This window comes from Canis lupus, chromosome 9, assembly GCF_003254725.2.
Source record: "Canis lupus dingo isolate Sandy chromosome 9, ASM325472v2, whole genome shotgun sequence".
Classification (NCBI taxonomy): domain Eukaryota; kingdom Metazoa; phylum Chordata; class Mammalia; order Carnivora; family Canidae; genus Canis; species Canis lupus.
The window spans coordinates 35820838-35837364 of NC_064251.1; the positions used below are offsets into that span (position 1 = coordinate 35820838).

At 41.0% G+C, this 16527-nt stretch overlaps 1 protein-coding gene and 1 long non-coding RNA gene across 8 annotated transcripts in view; one reads left to right on the forward strand and one right to left on the reverse strand.

Annotated features, from left to right (window-relative positions):
• LOC118355644 (uncharacterized) overlaps positions 1-12468 on the reverse strand; it is a 51795-nt gene extending 39327 nt beyond the window's left edge. For both annotated transcript variants that reach the window (XR_004818475.2, XR_004818474.2), the window contains exons 1-3: positions 11037-12468; positions 9641-9720; positions 8009-8101 (exon numbers count right to left, since the gene is read on the reverse strand). This is a non-coding gene — a long non-coding RNA (uncharacterized LOC118355644). The remainder of the gene's footprint in view (positions 1-8008; positions 8102-9640; positions 9721-11036) is intronic.
• A 32-nt stretch (positions 12469-12500) lies between these two features.
• Positions 12501-16527, forward strand: part of MED13 (mediator complex subunit 13) — a 102503-nt gene continuing 98476 nt past the window's right edge. For 2 of the 6 annotated variants that reach the window (XR_003133718.3, XM_025440643.3), the window contains exons 1-2: positions 12506-12694; positions 14567-14801. Coding sequence is in view for 3 of the 6 variants with exons in the window: in XM_025440643.3 (XP_025296428.3) it covers positions 12629-12694; positions 14567-14801 (301 nt within the window). In the remaining 3 variants the exon portion in view is untranslated. Of the gene's footprint in view, positions 12695-14566; positions 14802-16527 lie in introns of all 6 variants that reach the window. The other 4 variants (XR_007412976.1, XR_003133719.3, XM_025440645.3 and 1 more) reach the window with 4 other exon arrangements.

Genomic DNA, 16527 nt, shown 5'->3' on the forward strand with positions numbered 1-16527 from the left:
AACAGAGGTTTGGAGAAGTTTGGTGACTTGCACAAGGACACAGAGCTAGCAGTCAGGATTCGAATCTTTAATTCCAAAGTTTGTGCTTTTCATATATCATCCTGCCTCTATTTGGCAAATCATTGAGGGAAAGGGCAATGGTTTACTTTTGGAATAGTCTCAGAAAAAAACTATATAAAGGTCAAGATTGTTCTTATAAGAAGAATATAAGTCTTTTTATTAATTAAAATGTAGCCTTTGTTCTGGTCACATACTTTTAGTAACATCCCACATTAAAAGATACAGATTTTGGATGAATGCAGTTTGGGTTTTTTTTTTTTTTTTAAGATTTTATTTATTTATTCATGAGAGACAGAGAAAGAGTTAGAGACATAGGCAGAGGGAGAAGCAGGCTCCTCACAGGGAGCCTGATGTGGGGCTCAGTCCCAGAACCCCAGGATCATGACCTGAGTGAAAGGCAGATGCTCAACCACTGAGTCACCTAGGTATCCCTGGGCTTTTGAAATGAAAAAAAGTTACTGATTATTTATATAATTTTCTGTTTTTAAAAAGAGACCTTGTAAAATCAAGCATGTCAGTTATTACATATATCCAATCCCTCCACCCCAAAAAGGATAAATTTGTTTACAATGAGCAGAACAATAAAAAACCAGGACCACGAACTACTTTTCTTCATCAATGATGAATTTCAGCATTGGGATAAATCCTTATTCTTGAGAGACTCCTGACTTGCTTAACTTTTGCAGTAGGAAATCTCATGCATTTTTTTATAACCAGAATCTAGAAAACTGGCTACATTTGAACTGAAATTCTTTAAAATTTGACCAGATAATATGATGTTTCCAGTATGGCATATATGACTGGCTATCCAAGATGTATCTATTTTAAAATTAGTTTTATTGAGGGAAAGAGTATTAACAGAGGCATCTAGAAAGAAAGATATCCAGCCTCCAAGATAACCTAGAGTGATCCTCATATCTTGGTAATCTCTTCTATAGAGTCAGGGCTGATTTTTGTGACAAATAGATTACTATAGAAGTGACGGTGTAGGGGTGCCTGGATGGCTCAGTTGGTTAAGTATCTGCCTTTGGCTCAAGTCATGATCCTGGGATCCTGGGATCCTGGGATTGAGCCTGCGTCAGGCTCCCTGCTCAGCAAGGAGTCTGCTCTTCCCTTTCTCTCTGCCTCTGCCCCCAACTTGTGCTCTCTTTTTCTCAGATAAATGAATAAAAATCTTAAAAAAAAAAAAAAAAAAGTGACAATGTAGGCCTTCTGAGGCTAAACAATAAAAGACATTATAATTTTTGCCACGGCCCCTTATGTCCTTTGCTCTGGGGAAAGGCAGTTACCATGAGTGCAAGGACCTCTGAAAATTTACCTGTGTGAAGAGAAACTGAGGCCTACTGCCAAGAGCCAGCACTAACTTGCCATTCGTGTGAGTGAGCCACCTTGGAAGCAGATCTGGTAGCCTAACTCAAGCCTTCAGGTGACTATAGCCCCAATCACCATCTGACTTAACCTCATGAGAATCTCTAAGCTAGAACCAAACAGCCACAGAAATTATGAGAGATAATAAATGTTATTGTTTGAGCCACAAAGATTGGGGTAATTTGTTTTGCAGAAATAGGCAACTCGGGATCTCTAGGTGGCGCAGCGGTTTGGCGCCTGCCTTTGGCCCAGGGCGTGATCCTGGAGACCCAGGATCGAATCCCACGTCGGGCTCCTGGTGCATGGAGCCTGCTTCTCCCTCTGCCTGTGTCTCTGTCTCTCTCTCTCTCTCTCTCTGTGACTATCGTAAATAAATAAAAAAAATTAAAAAAAAAAAAGAAATAGGCAACTCATGTACACACTAACACTTAAATATTGCTTTTCTGAAAAGATGTCTATTTTCTTCCTAATTACTAGCTCATTATTTCCCTGAGATAGACTTCTGTTTTCTTTTCATATCACCAATTCTTTTCAAAAGAATTCCTCTATCTTTTAATTTCTCTGACAAGGCTGTTTTTTAGGGAATATGTTGGAGCATTTTCTTTCCTTCTAAAGGTTCCCCCCCCCCCTTTTTTTTTTTCAGATTCATCTACCATATTGAAAGCATAAGCCAAACAATGTGGGACATCTAAAGCTTGGGCCAAGTTTCTTCAACTCTTTTGAAGCAAAGATAAAGGCAATAGAAAGAAAAGGGCTTAAAATGTAATCCTCTTTTCTCTTTATCATTAATTGTACTAGGTAATTCTGCATATAAAAGAAAAATAAAGGGTATTGCTATGATTAAACAGTTTAGTTCAACAATTCCAACTTTGCACCCAATAGCAGGCAACCTTCAGTGACTCCCCAGGGCCTATAGGACCAAGGTCAAACACCTTGCCCTATGTGATTTAACCTCCACCCTCTCCTCACCATGTTTCCTATTGCTTTCCTTTACAGGCTCATTGTTCCAATTGAACTATGATGTTTCTCATTCATGGTTTTTGCATCCTAGCTGGTAGTTCATGTAAAAACAAAACAAAACAAAAGTAGGGCCTGTGATCAAAAGAATTTGGGAAATGCTGTCTGTTGTAGATTTCTCAGGGAGATTGACAATATTTAGCATATTAAGAGCTCTGAAAAGTCCCACTGTAAAGAAATCTGTTCATCTCAAACAAAACTTTGTTCAACTCAACAAGACTTAATTGACTAACATATGAAACAGGACCCAGAACAGAAAACAGACCTATGGCAGGGAATTCAGTAAAGGGAGTCTGACATGAGAACTAGTTTTTAATATTTTAGAGGAATTCAAAGGGTAATCGTGGGACAACCTGTAGATGAACAATATGAGGGAGATGCTACCTTCTAGGGCTCTTGGGACTAAGGGAGGAGGTAGTGTTGCTCAGATATAATATATTTTTTGACAGATTCTCCAGCCCCAGTGAAGCCTTGTGATACCTGAAGTTCTAGCTGACATCTTGGCTGATTGCATCCTCATGAGAAACCCTGAGCCAGAACCACATAACCAAGTAGGTCCCAGGATTCCTGATCCTTAGAAAGTGTGTTAGATAATAAATATTATTTTTTTTAAACTGCTAAGTTTCAGAATAATATGTTACATTGAAGAAGATAATTACTGTAGCTGTTGCTGCCTGGAAATGGTATTCTCCTGTAACAGAATCTTAAAATGCAGAAGTGACTTTGGAACTGGGTGGTGGATTTTGGAGACAGTATTAATGAAAGTCCAATGTACTTGAAGAAACTGTTAATAGAGGTATCACAATTTTTGATAAGGCTTCAGGTGAAGGCTTGCAAGAAAATAAGGGTATGTTATTGGCTACTAGAGGAAAGGGTATCCTTATTATACAGTGGCAAAAAGTTCAGCAACACTCTTGCCTGCCATAACTGAAAGGTAGAAAATATGTCTAATGCACTGGGTGATCTAGCAAAAGAGATTTCCAAGCAAAGGTTTCTTCTTGTTACCTTTAGTAACATGTGGGAGGAGAGAGGTAAAATAGAGGAAGAACTTTCAACAGAAAGGAGATGGAATTTGCTGGTTTTGGACATTCTCAGCCTCTCCAAATGGTAAACAATGCTAATATTAAGATATAGCTTCTGAGAAAAGATCAAGTCCAGGGCATTGCCAGTAAAACACAGTCCAAAGATGAAGCCAATCGTGTGACTGTAAATCTTTTTGCCAAAGTCTCAGAAAGATTAAGGTTGTGTATCAGAGTATTATTTTGTTCAGGTAAAAGGTTTTCTAAGGAGATTAAAGGTATGTCTCACATAGTCTCTCAATGAAATGATAAAGCATCTAGGAAGCTAAAGATCATTATTCCTCAGGCATCTCATCAGAATAATATTTGTAGGTATAGCTTTTGTCTAATAGATTGGACTCCAATAAGATTTACAGAAAACTCACAAAATTTTTAAAGGAAGTGTGTATGCAGAAACATTGCCATCTTGGACCAAAAAAAATAGAGATAGTACAAAATGAAAAAAGGCCATCAGTCTTTCAAAGTTCTACTGGCAAAAAGTAGGCTGAGAAAATTCCTCAGCTATAAACATAGGCTATCTTTCACAAAAAGGGAAGATGACACAGAAGTCAGAACCAAGACAAGACCCCAGAACATGAACCTCATAGCCAGGGAGAATTATTCCCAGACCTTGAGACTTAATCAAGGAACCCTTAGCATTTGCTCAGCTGGGTTTAGGAATTGCGATGAACCAGTGACTCCTCTGTGCCTGCATTGTTCTCTCTTTTTAAGCAGGAATATCTGTAGCAGTTACCCTATAATGCCTGTCTTACCATTATATGTTGGGTAAATGGAGGACAGTTAGGTTGTCACTTAGTTTCTGTAGGGGAGAGAGACTGGACTCAAGGAGCTATACTTAAGGAAAGATAGCCAGGGAGCCTCAACTGTACTGGGACCTGATTTAGATGATGACATGCTAACTTCAAGCTGATGCTGTAAGAGACTTCTGCTGATTTTGAGAGAAAGTAAGTATATTTTACATGTGAGAGGAACCTGAATCATTGGGGAGAGAGAATGGACTATGGTAGCCAGCCTCCACAATGGCCCTCAATTATCTTTGCCTGTTGGTATTCACACCCTTATGTGTGCCCCTCCCACACTGTATCACAGTTAGTCTGTGTTACCAAAATCCTGTGGCAAAAGTGATAGTATGTTAGTTCTGAGATTAGGTTATTAAAAAGACTACAGCTTCCATTCTGGCATCTCTATCTCTTGGGTAGCTTCCTGGTGGAAAAGCAAGCTGCCATGTTATATGCAGCTCTGAGGAGGCCACCTGGCAGAATGCTGAAGTCTCTGGCCAGTGGCCAGCTAGGAGCTATTTTCCTGCCAACAGCCATGCGAGTGAACTTGGAAGTGAACTCTTTGGCCCTATTCTGGCCTTGAGATAACTGTAGCCCCAGCCAAATCTTAACTCCAACCTCATGAGAGACCTTGAGCCATAATCACCTGGCTAAGTCACTCTCAGATTACTAAACCTCAAGAATTGTGGGAGATAATAAAATATTTGTTGTTTTAAGCCTTGAAGTTTCAAGGTAATTTAATATGCATCGGTAGATAAGAAACACATGGCACAAGAGCCAGGACTAGCCAGAGAAGCTGGGACCAGCGAGAGAGGGACTATCTATCTGCAGTTGGAACCACAAAAAGGATGCAGCCACTACTGGAGATATTGTCTGAAGTAGAGGGAGAAGGAAAGACCTAGTCTCTCCATGGCCCCTCATCTGCCACCCCTGCCTGCATTGGCCAAACCAAACCACAAGGAAATTGATAAGGGAGCCCGAGAAATGTCATTTGCAAGGAGCAACTTCTTGAAATATAAAACATGGTAGAGGGAGAGAAGGAAATCAATTTGAGAAAGAATAGGTCAGTTCCAGCACAATCAAGAACCATTTTTATGTGGAATTTCCAATGTTCTTCAGAACCTTGTTTTCCAAGTCCAGTTTGGGAATCAGTGGCCTAAATTGCTCTTCTCCAAATCTCTACAAGTCCAAATCTTATGCATAAATTATTGTCCAGTTTAAATGCAAAGTTTTACTCCACTAGTCTTTTGTTCCTTATTACTTAGGGTAGCCCCATCTTCTTTCAATTCCACAATATTTGTTCTACACCCATTTTAGACATTTTGAAACACAACTTACATTTATTTAATGTATCTTATTGTCTGAGAATTAGTAAGCTTCTTCAGAGTCAGATCTATTTCTGATGTACTGTTGCATATTGCCTCATCATTATAGCACCTATCACAGAACCCTGCTCATAGTAAATATCAATAGGTATAAAATGAATAAGTGGATGAGTGAATGTCAAAGCTAGTGCTAGATATGGTATGAAACTATTATATTTGTCTATGTTACTACATGCATATATGTAAGTTCTTCCCTTACATACATGTAAGTTCTACATGGTAGAAATAAGAGATTCTAGAATAATCTCCTATTTTTATTGGCTCATTACATCTTTTAAATTCCTGTAAACCTTTCCTTGGGAGAAGAGAATAATAAAATTGCAAACCGGTTTATATCTGGTAGGAATAATTATCCTGTGAGATCAAAGTCCTGTCTGGAACTTTTTAGCACGAGGAATAGGTTCAGAGAACTGCACTTGTCTCCTCTCTCAACATTGGCTGTTCTGAGAAAAATCATCTGCTTAGAGAGAAAGGAATACTCAGCATTTTGCAAAAGTGATTTTTTTTCTACTTCCCTATCTTCCTTGCTGATGCCTTAATAGAGGGAATAAATGTGAATCAGAAAGTATGGTTCTTTCTTTCTTTCTTTCTTTCTTTCTTCTTTCTTCTTTCTTTCTTTCTTCTTTCTTTCTTTTTTTCTTTCTATTTTATTTGGAGAGAAAGAGAATCTGAGAGAGAGAGAGAGAGATCACAAGTGGGGGGGGGGGGTAAAGGGAGAAGCAGACTCCCCACTGAGCAGGAAGCCTGATGCAGGACTTGATCCCAGGACCCTGAGATCATTACCTGAGCCGAAGGCAGATGCTTAACTGACTGAGCCACCCAGGCACCCTTTTTCTTTTTTCTTTGTCTTTTTTTAAAGAAGGGCAGGGGACAAGCAGAGAGAGAGGGAGAAAGAGAATCTTAAGCAGGCTCTACAGCCAGCCTGGAGCCTGATGCAGAACTTGAGCTTGCCATGCTCCATCTCACTACCCTGAGATCAGGAAATGAACTGAAACAAAGAGATGCTTAATCAACTGAGCCATCCAGACATCCCAGAAAGGACATTTTTAGATAGGCTCCTCTTAATTAGTTCAGGCCTCTTCCCTTCCTGCCTGGATTTTCACAATGCCCCCAACAAGTCTGGCATGTTGCTTCTAAAAACAAATCTCAGCTCGGTACTCTCATGTTTAAAGTTCTTCAGTGGTTACTCATTCTCTTCTGAATAAAATCCAAACTCTTCATAATTTGGCCTTGGGGTTACTTCTTCAGCCAAATACCTTTTCTTACCAACACCAAACTTTCCAGTCATCATCTCCCCTCCCCCACGCCACCCCAACTCTTCCTTTTGTCCTTCTCCTTTCACCTGAATCTTTTCCTAGCTTAACTCAACTCATCCTTCAAGATTCAGTTTCAGCTGTCCCTGCAGGAAGTTTCTCTTGAGCCCCTCCCTGTGGACATGGCTCTATTAGCATACTTCTACAGACCTTGGGCAAGTTCTCTAAAACTCAGTATCCCAATCGGGAAAAGTGGGATAATATAGTACTTACCTCAGAAGCCTGTGGAAAGGATAATAGATAATTAATGCAGAATACTTAGCACAGTGCCTGACATCCATTAAGTGTTACATATTAGGCGTTAAATTGTAGCAATTATTTAATCCAACCTCTTCATAATTGAGAAAACTGAGATCCAGAGCAGTTAAAAGACCACTTCAAGTAGAATAAAGATAAGGAGGAAAGGGATTATCTGATTTGCTTATGAGGGTTTACAAACCAAATTTCGGGCAGGGCACCCCGGGTGGCTCAACGGTTTAGCCCTGCCTTCAGCCCAGGGTGTGATCCTGGAGACCTGGGGTAGAGTCCCACATCCGGCTCCCTGCATGGAGCCTGCTTCTCCCTCTGCCTGTGTCTCAGCCTCTGTCTCTGTGTCTCTCATGAATAAATAAAAAAAAATCTTAGAAAAAAAAACAAAAAGAAATTTCAAAGTGAGGAAACTAGGGAGAATTGGCTTCAAATTTAATATTAAAATAAAATGTTTATTGAGAAAATTGAGTTTAAGAGTAGATGCTACAGTACTAAGAAAAATGGCAAGTCAGGTCAACTTTTAAGACAGTTTAGGATATTTTACACTTAGAACTGAAATGTTTTCTTAATTGGCTCAATTTGCTAATATACTTTATTTCTATATCAACAAAGTAGTGTCTGTGCATTCACCTCAGCCTTTTTTTTTTTTTTAATTGAATCAAGTACAACATTAAACCATTAACATGACCTTAAGAAAATCAATATTGTCCCCAGGCTCAAGACCACTCACTCCACAGCTTAATTGGTCCTTAACTTACAGCTTTTGTAGACGTGTATCATCCAACACAGCAGCCATTAACCATGTGTGGCTATTGGGCACTTGAAATGTGGCTGATTCTAAATAAAACATGCTGTAAGTGAAAATACACACATGGATTTTGAAAGGTTTGGTAAAAAAAAAAAAAAGGCAAACTATCTCAATAATTTTTTTAAAGATTTATTTATTTATTTATTTATGAGAGACACACAGAGGCAGAAACTCAGGCAGAGGGAGAAGCAGGCTCCCACAGGGAGCCCTATGAGGGACTCAGTCTCAGGACCCTGGGATCCGGACCTGAGCCAAAGGCAGATGCATAACCCCTGAGCCACCCAGGTGCCCCAATCCTGTGATTTTTCAGAGTAGGTGGGGAACATTAGTCCTTAGGTCAGACATTGCCCTTTCTCTATTTAGATGATGTAACTCTCACCCTTCCTGAAGGCTGGGTACATCCACTATCCTATTGAGAATGGAGTCCTTAAAACGGTGAAGGAGTTAAAGAACAATTTTAAATGTAGATCACTGAGCAAATCCATGTTTCAAAGAGGAAAGACAATAGGTGATTATCGTCCAAGGCAATGTCTAACATTCATCTTAACATTCCTGATTGGCTCTCTTATTTTACTTTGATTATCTCTTTTAATTGTCACAACTTTAACATTTAGGTGCTATTGCTGCATACACATTTTACCAATGAGCAATTCAAAGTTAGGGAGCTAGCAGGCAGTGGTGTGGAGTTTTGATCCCAGTTGATCCAACTATCCAATTGCCACATCTAGCAAGATTATGTGCTCCTTGTATATCCTATGCCTTGTCCATACATGACCTGACACATCCTAGATAGTAAATATGTGTAGTAAAATGTATATATAACTTCAACTGTGGGAGGATAGATAGATAGGTAGATAGGTAAATATCAATGGAAAAGTCTGGAAGGAAAAACGTCAAGAGTATTAAAAGATGGTTGATTATGAATGGTGACATTATGGGCATTTAAAAAATAATGTACATTTAAATTTTTTCATCTTTACACTTTCCTGTGTCTTCCAAACAGAAGATACTTTCCTGTATCTTTTTGACAATGTGTGTATACTGTTTTAATTTATTTCTGTTACTTTTAAAATTGCACAAAATCTCATTCTAAGAGAAGGTAGGTGGTTACTCACATGTTCTCTGTGTGCTTATATTGGTCTTTTCTCTTCTCACCATGATGTTCCCCTTCCTCTCATATTCCTCCACTAGCTTCTCCATTCTCTATTTCTCTCTTTTGCCTTTTCACTCCTGTCTTTCTGTCTTGCTCCTTTCATGATCCTCTCTGAGACATTTTTCCCCTGGGTCTTCTTCCTATCTCCTATCTCTCTCTTCTTTTTGAGAAGACTACCAGTCAAATGAAAAGCCAATCAAATGTTACTTTGCACCTTGTGGGTTTCTGGGAGATTCTACTGGCCTCTGGAGTCCTGAGGCATGTCCTCAGGTTGGAGACTGAGCAATGGAGGGCACGACTTCTAAAGAGGATGGCTACTTCTTGGATAAACTAAAAGGTGGGGGAGGATGTTCCAGAGTGACAGAAGCAGTTGGAACAAAGGTCTGAGGATTCTTTCAGGGAAAGAGAGATGAAGAGAGGGTATCTTACCTTACGGGCGTCTGAGGATTGCTGTCTCCTGGTGCTGGCACTCACTTAGAAAGGATATGGACTTCAACTGATTTGAGCTCCTGGATTAAATTAGTCTTGGTTGTATAATTGACTTTGATATGTGGCCTTTGGATCTGAATTGGGCTTAATAAGATTTAACTGCTTCAAAGGGCTTTATAAGAATTCATTTTATCCTTCAAATCTGATTTCAAATGCTACCTACTTTAAGATGCCTTCTCTGACTTTGGGGCTCCTCCTCCAGAGCTCCTATTGTGCTATAGTTGATACATACCTTATTCAAGCAATTACCTCTATTGTATTTTATCTTATTCTGTGGGAAATGTCTCCTTTATTGCCTCTCTTCAGGAATCTTGAGGGACGGGCAGGTATCTTATTCATATTTGTATCCCAGGTCTAGCAAAGACCAGGAACACACTCAGTTGAGCACGCAGGTGCTCAATAATGATTTTTAAAAGTTTTTTTAGTAGCTAACACTTAGCACTGTGGCAAGCCATATACCTACAGTTTCATTTACCATACACTTTAGGAGGAAAATACTTTTATTATCCTCATTTTACAATAAGAAATCCGAGAGTAAGAGAAAAAAAAATTTTTTTAAAGATTTTATTTATTTGGGACGCCCGGGTGGCTCAGCGGTTGAGCGTCTGCCTTGGCTCAGGGCGTGATCCTGGAGTTCCTGGATCCAGTCCCATGTCAGGCTCCCTGCTTGGAGTCTGCTTCTCCCTCTGCCTGTGTCTCTGCCTCTCTGTGTGTCTCTCATGAATAAATAAACACACAGAGAGGCAGAGACATAAGCAGAGGGAGAAGCAGGCTCCTGGTGGGGAGCCCCAGGCTGAACTCAATCCTGGTTCCCCGGGATCATGCCCTGAGCTGAAGGCACGCACTCAAGCACTGAGCCTCCCAGGCATCCCCCAGAGTAAGAGAAACTAATTTAATCTTGGATTAAATTTTACTTTGAAATGAATGAAACAGTGGCAGAACTTTTTCTACAGGATTTGGGCTTCAAGATTTGGACTCTTAATCATCATAGATGAACGAATGGGTGAACGAGGAATGCTTTTTTTCATTTCATAGCTGAAGAAGTGACCAGGAAGTGACTCTTCCATTTATATTACAGACACAACTATAATGTAAAATTATGGTAAATGCTAACTCACTAATATTTCTAACTTTTGAATCACCTTTACTTCTCCCTCCTTCTTTTCTTCCCTTCCTTTCTTCTTTCCTTTCTTCCCCGCTGTCTCTCTCTCTCTCTCTCCTCTCCAAAATTTTCAGGGAAAATGTTTGAACTCTTACACTGAAGTGTAATCCAATAAAGAACTGAGTGTTTTATAGGGAAGGGAACAGAACGTTTTAGTTGGTTTCCATTTCTTACCATTCATTCGTTTGCAAATTTACAAATATCAGGCGTCCACTGTGTGCTAGGAACCTTTTTTTAAGCACTAGGGATACAGCCGTAAGCAAAACAAAGTTCTGGTTCTCACGGAGGTTACGGTGGTGGCACTTTACATACACTGGTTCAACTCCTCACAATAATCTTATGAGGTCACGATGACAACAATAATAGGTAACTGTTAGCAATGGGTGTCTGTGCCAGACACTGGGCTACCTGGTTTATTTGTGTTAACTCCATTGTCACAGCATCCCTATGAGATAGGGTTATGTTTCCCCCTTTTAACAAATGAGGAAACTGAGACCCCAAGAACTGACTGGCTCAAGGCTTGAACCCAAGGAAGCGTGGCTCTCACTCCCAGGTTATTCACTACGAGGCTATACTGTTTCTCATACATTTCTTTCTTTCTTGATATCACAACTTTTTAAGTGTCCAAGTTGTATCGCAGATCGTCTGACTCCCAAGCCCGGGGGGTTTGCAAGTGAGAATGCCCGGGAATTTTTGCAACACTTTCTTTTCCGACGAAATCAAACTGTTTTCCACGTAATTCTCAGATCGGTGATGCGAACCCTCTTGCGCTGTAGATTCCCCCCCCCCCGCAAGGAGAAAGCTAGGGCCTGGGCCCGGGGTCATCTTACAGTGGCCGAGGCACCCAGCAGATGGCGCTGTCTTAGTAGCCGCCAGCTGGCCGTCCGGTCCCCAGGGCTCACCGCCTCCGCCGAAAGCTTCCCGGCCCTCTCTCACTCCCTTCTCTCTCCTCCTCCCCACGGAGCCCGGGCCCACGTGACCTCAAGGCGGCCAATGGGCGAGCAGAGAGGGCGAGCTGGTCCCTGTGGCCGCCATTAAAGCGAAGGGAAAACCCGTGAATTCGGATTAAAGGGGGAAAAACGCCGCCCGCTGGGCCCACAAAATGGGGGAGACTACGGCGTCCGGGCGGTGAGGCCGCAGTAGAGCAGACGTTAGGCCGGCCTGGCCCAGGGACGACACGAAGACACAGCCAGAGAATGGTCTGAGCCCGCAGACGCCGCCACCACCTCCGCCGCCGAGGAGATTCTGGGCTTAAGGACATCGCCGCCGCCGGGCCGGGGGCCTGGGCTTCTCTCCCGGCTCTTGCCCTTCCTGCCCCTCCACGGGCGCCTCCCCGCCCGGGAGCACCCTCCACGGCTCGGGCTCTGCCCTCTCGGACTCGATTTTAATTATTTATTGTGTAATTTATTGGTTTTTTTTTTTTTTTCTTCTTGTGGAAGGAGCACATATCTCCTCTGTGCCCCCGAGAGGGGCAAGCGTCCGCGGGCTCCGCGGCGGCCGCAGTCCGGCCCGCGGGGCGAGCGCGGCGCGGCCCTCCCGCCGGCCCTGGGCCCCGGGCGGCTAGGTGCCGGCCGGGCGGCGGGGGCTGCTCGCGGCGGCGGGGGGGTGGGCGGGGAGGGCGGGCGGCCCGGCGGCCTCCTCTTCCACCGCTCCCCCAGCCGCCACCCCCCCGCCCTCCCCGGTGTCTGTGTTTCTCTCTCTGGTCGGAGGCGGCGGTAATGGCGGATGGTGGGTTGTGGCGCCGGCGGCGGCTGCTGTGAGGGACGATGAGTTCCTCCTTCGTGCCGAACGGGGCCAGCCTGGAAGATTGTCACTGTAACCTCTTCTGCCTGGTGAGTGAGGGGCCGCGGGCGGGGGCCGCGGCGTGCGGGGCGGTGGGGGAGGGGGCCGCGAGGTGCGCCCTTGGGCCGTGGGGGAGGGGGTCCGGGTCTGATCCAGATGCCCGAGTCCCCGGGCTAGGCCCAGCCGGAGCCGGCGCCGCGGCCGAGCCCCGCGGCCGAGCCCCGCGCCAGCCCCGGGAAACGCGTTCGCTCAGCCCCATCCTGAGCTCTGCTTTAGGACTGCTGGCTTTTTTTTTTTTTTTTTCTTTCCTTGTCCCCCGTTTCCGACTCTTCCTCAACCGTAGTCTTGTCTTCAACTTGTGCTCCTTATCTGGCAGGATACTCCCATTTCCCGGTGTGTCTTGCTTATTAACTATTGCTTTTCTCCTTATTGACTATGTATCTCTTCTTAACACTTTACATTATTGCTCATTCTCCCAGTGCCTTTATGCCACACTCTGGTCATTCGTTCCCCCCCCCGCCCCCCCCCCCCCAAACAGGACACCGGAACTTATGTACTAAAAAAAAAAAATCTCTTTTCGTTTTACGTTTTCTGATGAGTCAAACTAACAGAAGATTAGTTTCTCCCTTCGATGAGTTCAGATCTCTCTGTAAAAACCAGTAGATACCATTTCATGTTTTGTCTTTGAACTTTGAAAACAGTTTGCCATTTTGACAATTTTTAGCCGTCTTGCTTTTAATAGAACATTATGTTTGTGTGAGAGTGAAATGGGACTAGTGGAGGAGGTTCTATGGTTTTGCACTAATTTTTGTTGCTGTTATTTGTTTTACTTGCATTTTTAGATTGGTTTGAGCAGGCTGCTTCTCATTATATTGAAAAGTCTAGGGAAGCTGGATGCAGGACTGACAATTGTATAGGTTGGCCCAGTTCTGGTAACATCCACAGTTAAGACTTTTTGAAAACTACCAACTGTTGCAAATATTTAGCCCTCAGTTGGACAGTAGCTTAGCTTCGTCCACGATTTAAAGTTTCAGTGACTGACTTTTTTCATTTTTTGTGTGCTAGGAGAAATACTAAGAGTATGTGATAGGTAAGTGAACCGAGTGGGCGGAGCACAACTAGTTGGCAAGTGTAAACTGCCAGTCATGTATCAGCAGTTTCATTTTTGGCACCTTATGCTTTGCACCTCTAAGTTAAAGAATTACTAAATTCTCCCTGTCGAATTTTTTCACGGTGCCAAATTGTTTTTTTTTTAATGCCCTTTCCTCTTATAAAATGTTTTCTTGTACAATGCCCGTTAATCAACATCTCTTCGGGTGCAATAAAACATAACATCAGGTTTTACATTTCTGTTTTCTCTGACTCCGTCTATTTTTGGTACTTTTAGGATCAGGTTCTTTGAAAATAGACTAGTACAAATCTGACAGTTCTTTGTGCGCATTTTCTATTTCACTTTGCCTAAAAGGGATATGTGAACACTTTTTTCAACTATAGTTCTCATTTCATTGGAGCCATCAATTTATAAACATGGAATCATAAGTCTTTAAAAATTTTCTGTTACAGTGTGACACCAGGGAACAAACGTGACCAGTTGGAACAGAACTTAGAGGAAATGTTTACTGAGTGTGCAGTATTAAAGTACATGTTTATATTAAACATTTTTAAGTCTTTTATTTTTCTTAGGGACATCTATTTATTGCTACTCAGTGACATGTCAGTGTTAATATTTTCACGGTTTTAGTTCCTTTCCTTAAATTTTGGGTTGTTGAATTATCTAAGAATCATTTTTTTGGTCAGTCTGCTTTAATATCTTCAGTATATATTGAAAAATTGTAATGTCTTAATGAAATAAAGGGCTTTAAGAGTGAGTACTATTGACTTTGAGTGAATGTGCTGTAATACTCATGCTTTCTTTTCTTCAGGCTGACTTGACGGGAATTAAATGGAAAAGATATGTATGGCAAGGCCCAACTTCTGCCCCTATTCTGTTTCCGGTGACAGAGGAAGACCCCATTTTGAGCAGTTTTAGTCGCTGCCTTAAGGCAGATGTACTTGGTGTTTGGCGGCGAGATCAAAGACCTGGAAGAAGAGAATTGTGGATATTTTGGTGGGGTGAAGACCCCAATTTTGCTGATCTTATTCACCATGACTTGTCAGGTGAAGGCAACTTATTTTTAACCAATGATATATAGCAACGTTGTATACTTTTCCTAAAAATCATTTATATTACAAATTAAGATTTTTTTCTTGTGTGTGAAACACTGTTAGATGTGAAGCCAGATAAAAAAGTTAGCTTACTGTTATGTTTCAGTGTGGTTATTTTATTTTACTTAAATTATCCATATTATGGCAGGCTTTAGCCTTGAATAACTTTTTCTTTAACCACCCAGCATCCTTGTGTATTTTCTTGCGAACGGGGCACAAGGAAGGCATGTTACCTAAGAAAAATGGAATGAGGGAGAAGTAATTTGCAGGCATGTGTAATTCACCATTTGAGTCCATTCTGCCACTGCTCTCTTCTGTATCAATATGCAGACATTTGGTAGGAGTTTCTAGAAATGTTGTAACTTTCTTATGTATTTTTTTCAAGGTGTATATTTTGTTGTTAGTTGTGGTTATTACCATATGAAAGCATATGTTAATTTTGTTATTCTTGGACAGTGATTCTTTTAGTGTTCTTTCAAAGACTGTCACTAAAATGAGACTAGTGCCAACTCATTTATAGGACATTGGGATCATAATCTAAAAAGTTACACAGAAATAATTTTATTGTGAACCTATCAATAAGACTACTTTTAGAAGACCAATTCTTATTTTCTGGACTTTTGGGACCAAATATTACTTTAGAAAGAGAAACTAGTTTTTCACATAATCATTGAAGCTTGTGCTTACTTTACATTGTAAGAGTCAGTGTTAAGTGGATCTTTTGATGATAGGAATGTAAATGATTAGTTATTTGCTGCAAGGTACCAACAACTTCAGCAAGATGTTTGGTCATAATTCTTAACAGGTAAATTTAGGAATTTTAGATTAATAAAAAACATTCTCATTTGAAATTGAGTACTCTGAAGTTTCTAATAGTGTCCATTTGACCTATAAGACCTATTTTATTTTTGGATGTAATGTAATCCAGGTGACTGTCTCAAATAAGTTCTTAGTAAGACTAACGTTTCTGTAGGAATGCATGTATTATATTTGTTTTGATAGTTGACTTTGATATGCTGGATTTTAATCTTTAAGTGGTCATAAAAACCACCTTACTAAAATGTTTGGAGACTTAATGTTATTGATAAATTATAAACTATACAGATACAAAGTAGTTGATAAACTATTATGCTGACTTGAGGGTTTTAGTATTAATAAGGTTGGCAGAGCACCATTTCCCCCCCCAGATTCCGTGTAATACAGTTTGTAGAATCAAAGATAATTTTAACAGATGTGTAGTATTTAGTTTTACTATAGTGGGACTAATGTTTTGAAAGCCTGTTAAGGTTAAGTGTGAGCTGTTTTGATGTATATTAAAACACTGTGTGGATTTTTCCCCCTAAATTTCATGTTATGAGCTAAATATATTTTCTCGTAAACTGGGCTACAGTTTAAAAAAACTGCTTCTGTAGTTTAACTTTGCTTTTTTGCATAATTTTTTAAATGGTAATACCTGTAGTTTAAAATGCTGATCTTGAATGTGAATGGATATAATTTTGGAAGATTAGGTTTTAATTGTTAGATTTTGCTGAATGCCATTGAATGGTAATTAATTTTTAAAAAACTTAGTGAAAGCAATCGAAATGGCAAAGCAAAATGTATTAAGAGTAGTATGTATAATTATAATTACCGTTCCAAAGCCTGTTCTATACTGTTTTAAACAATGCGTGTAGTCAGT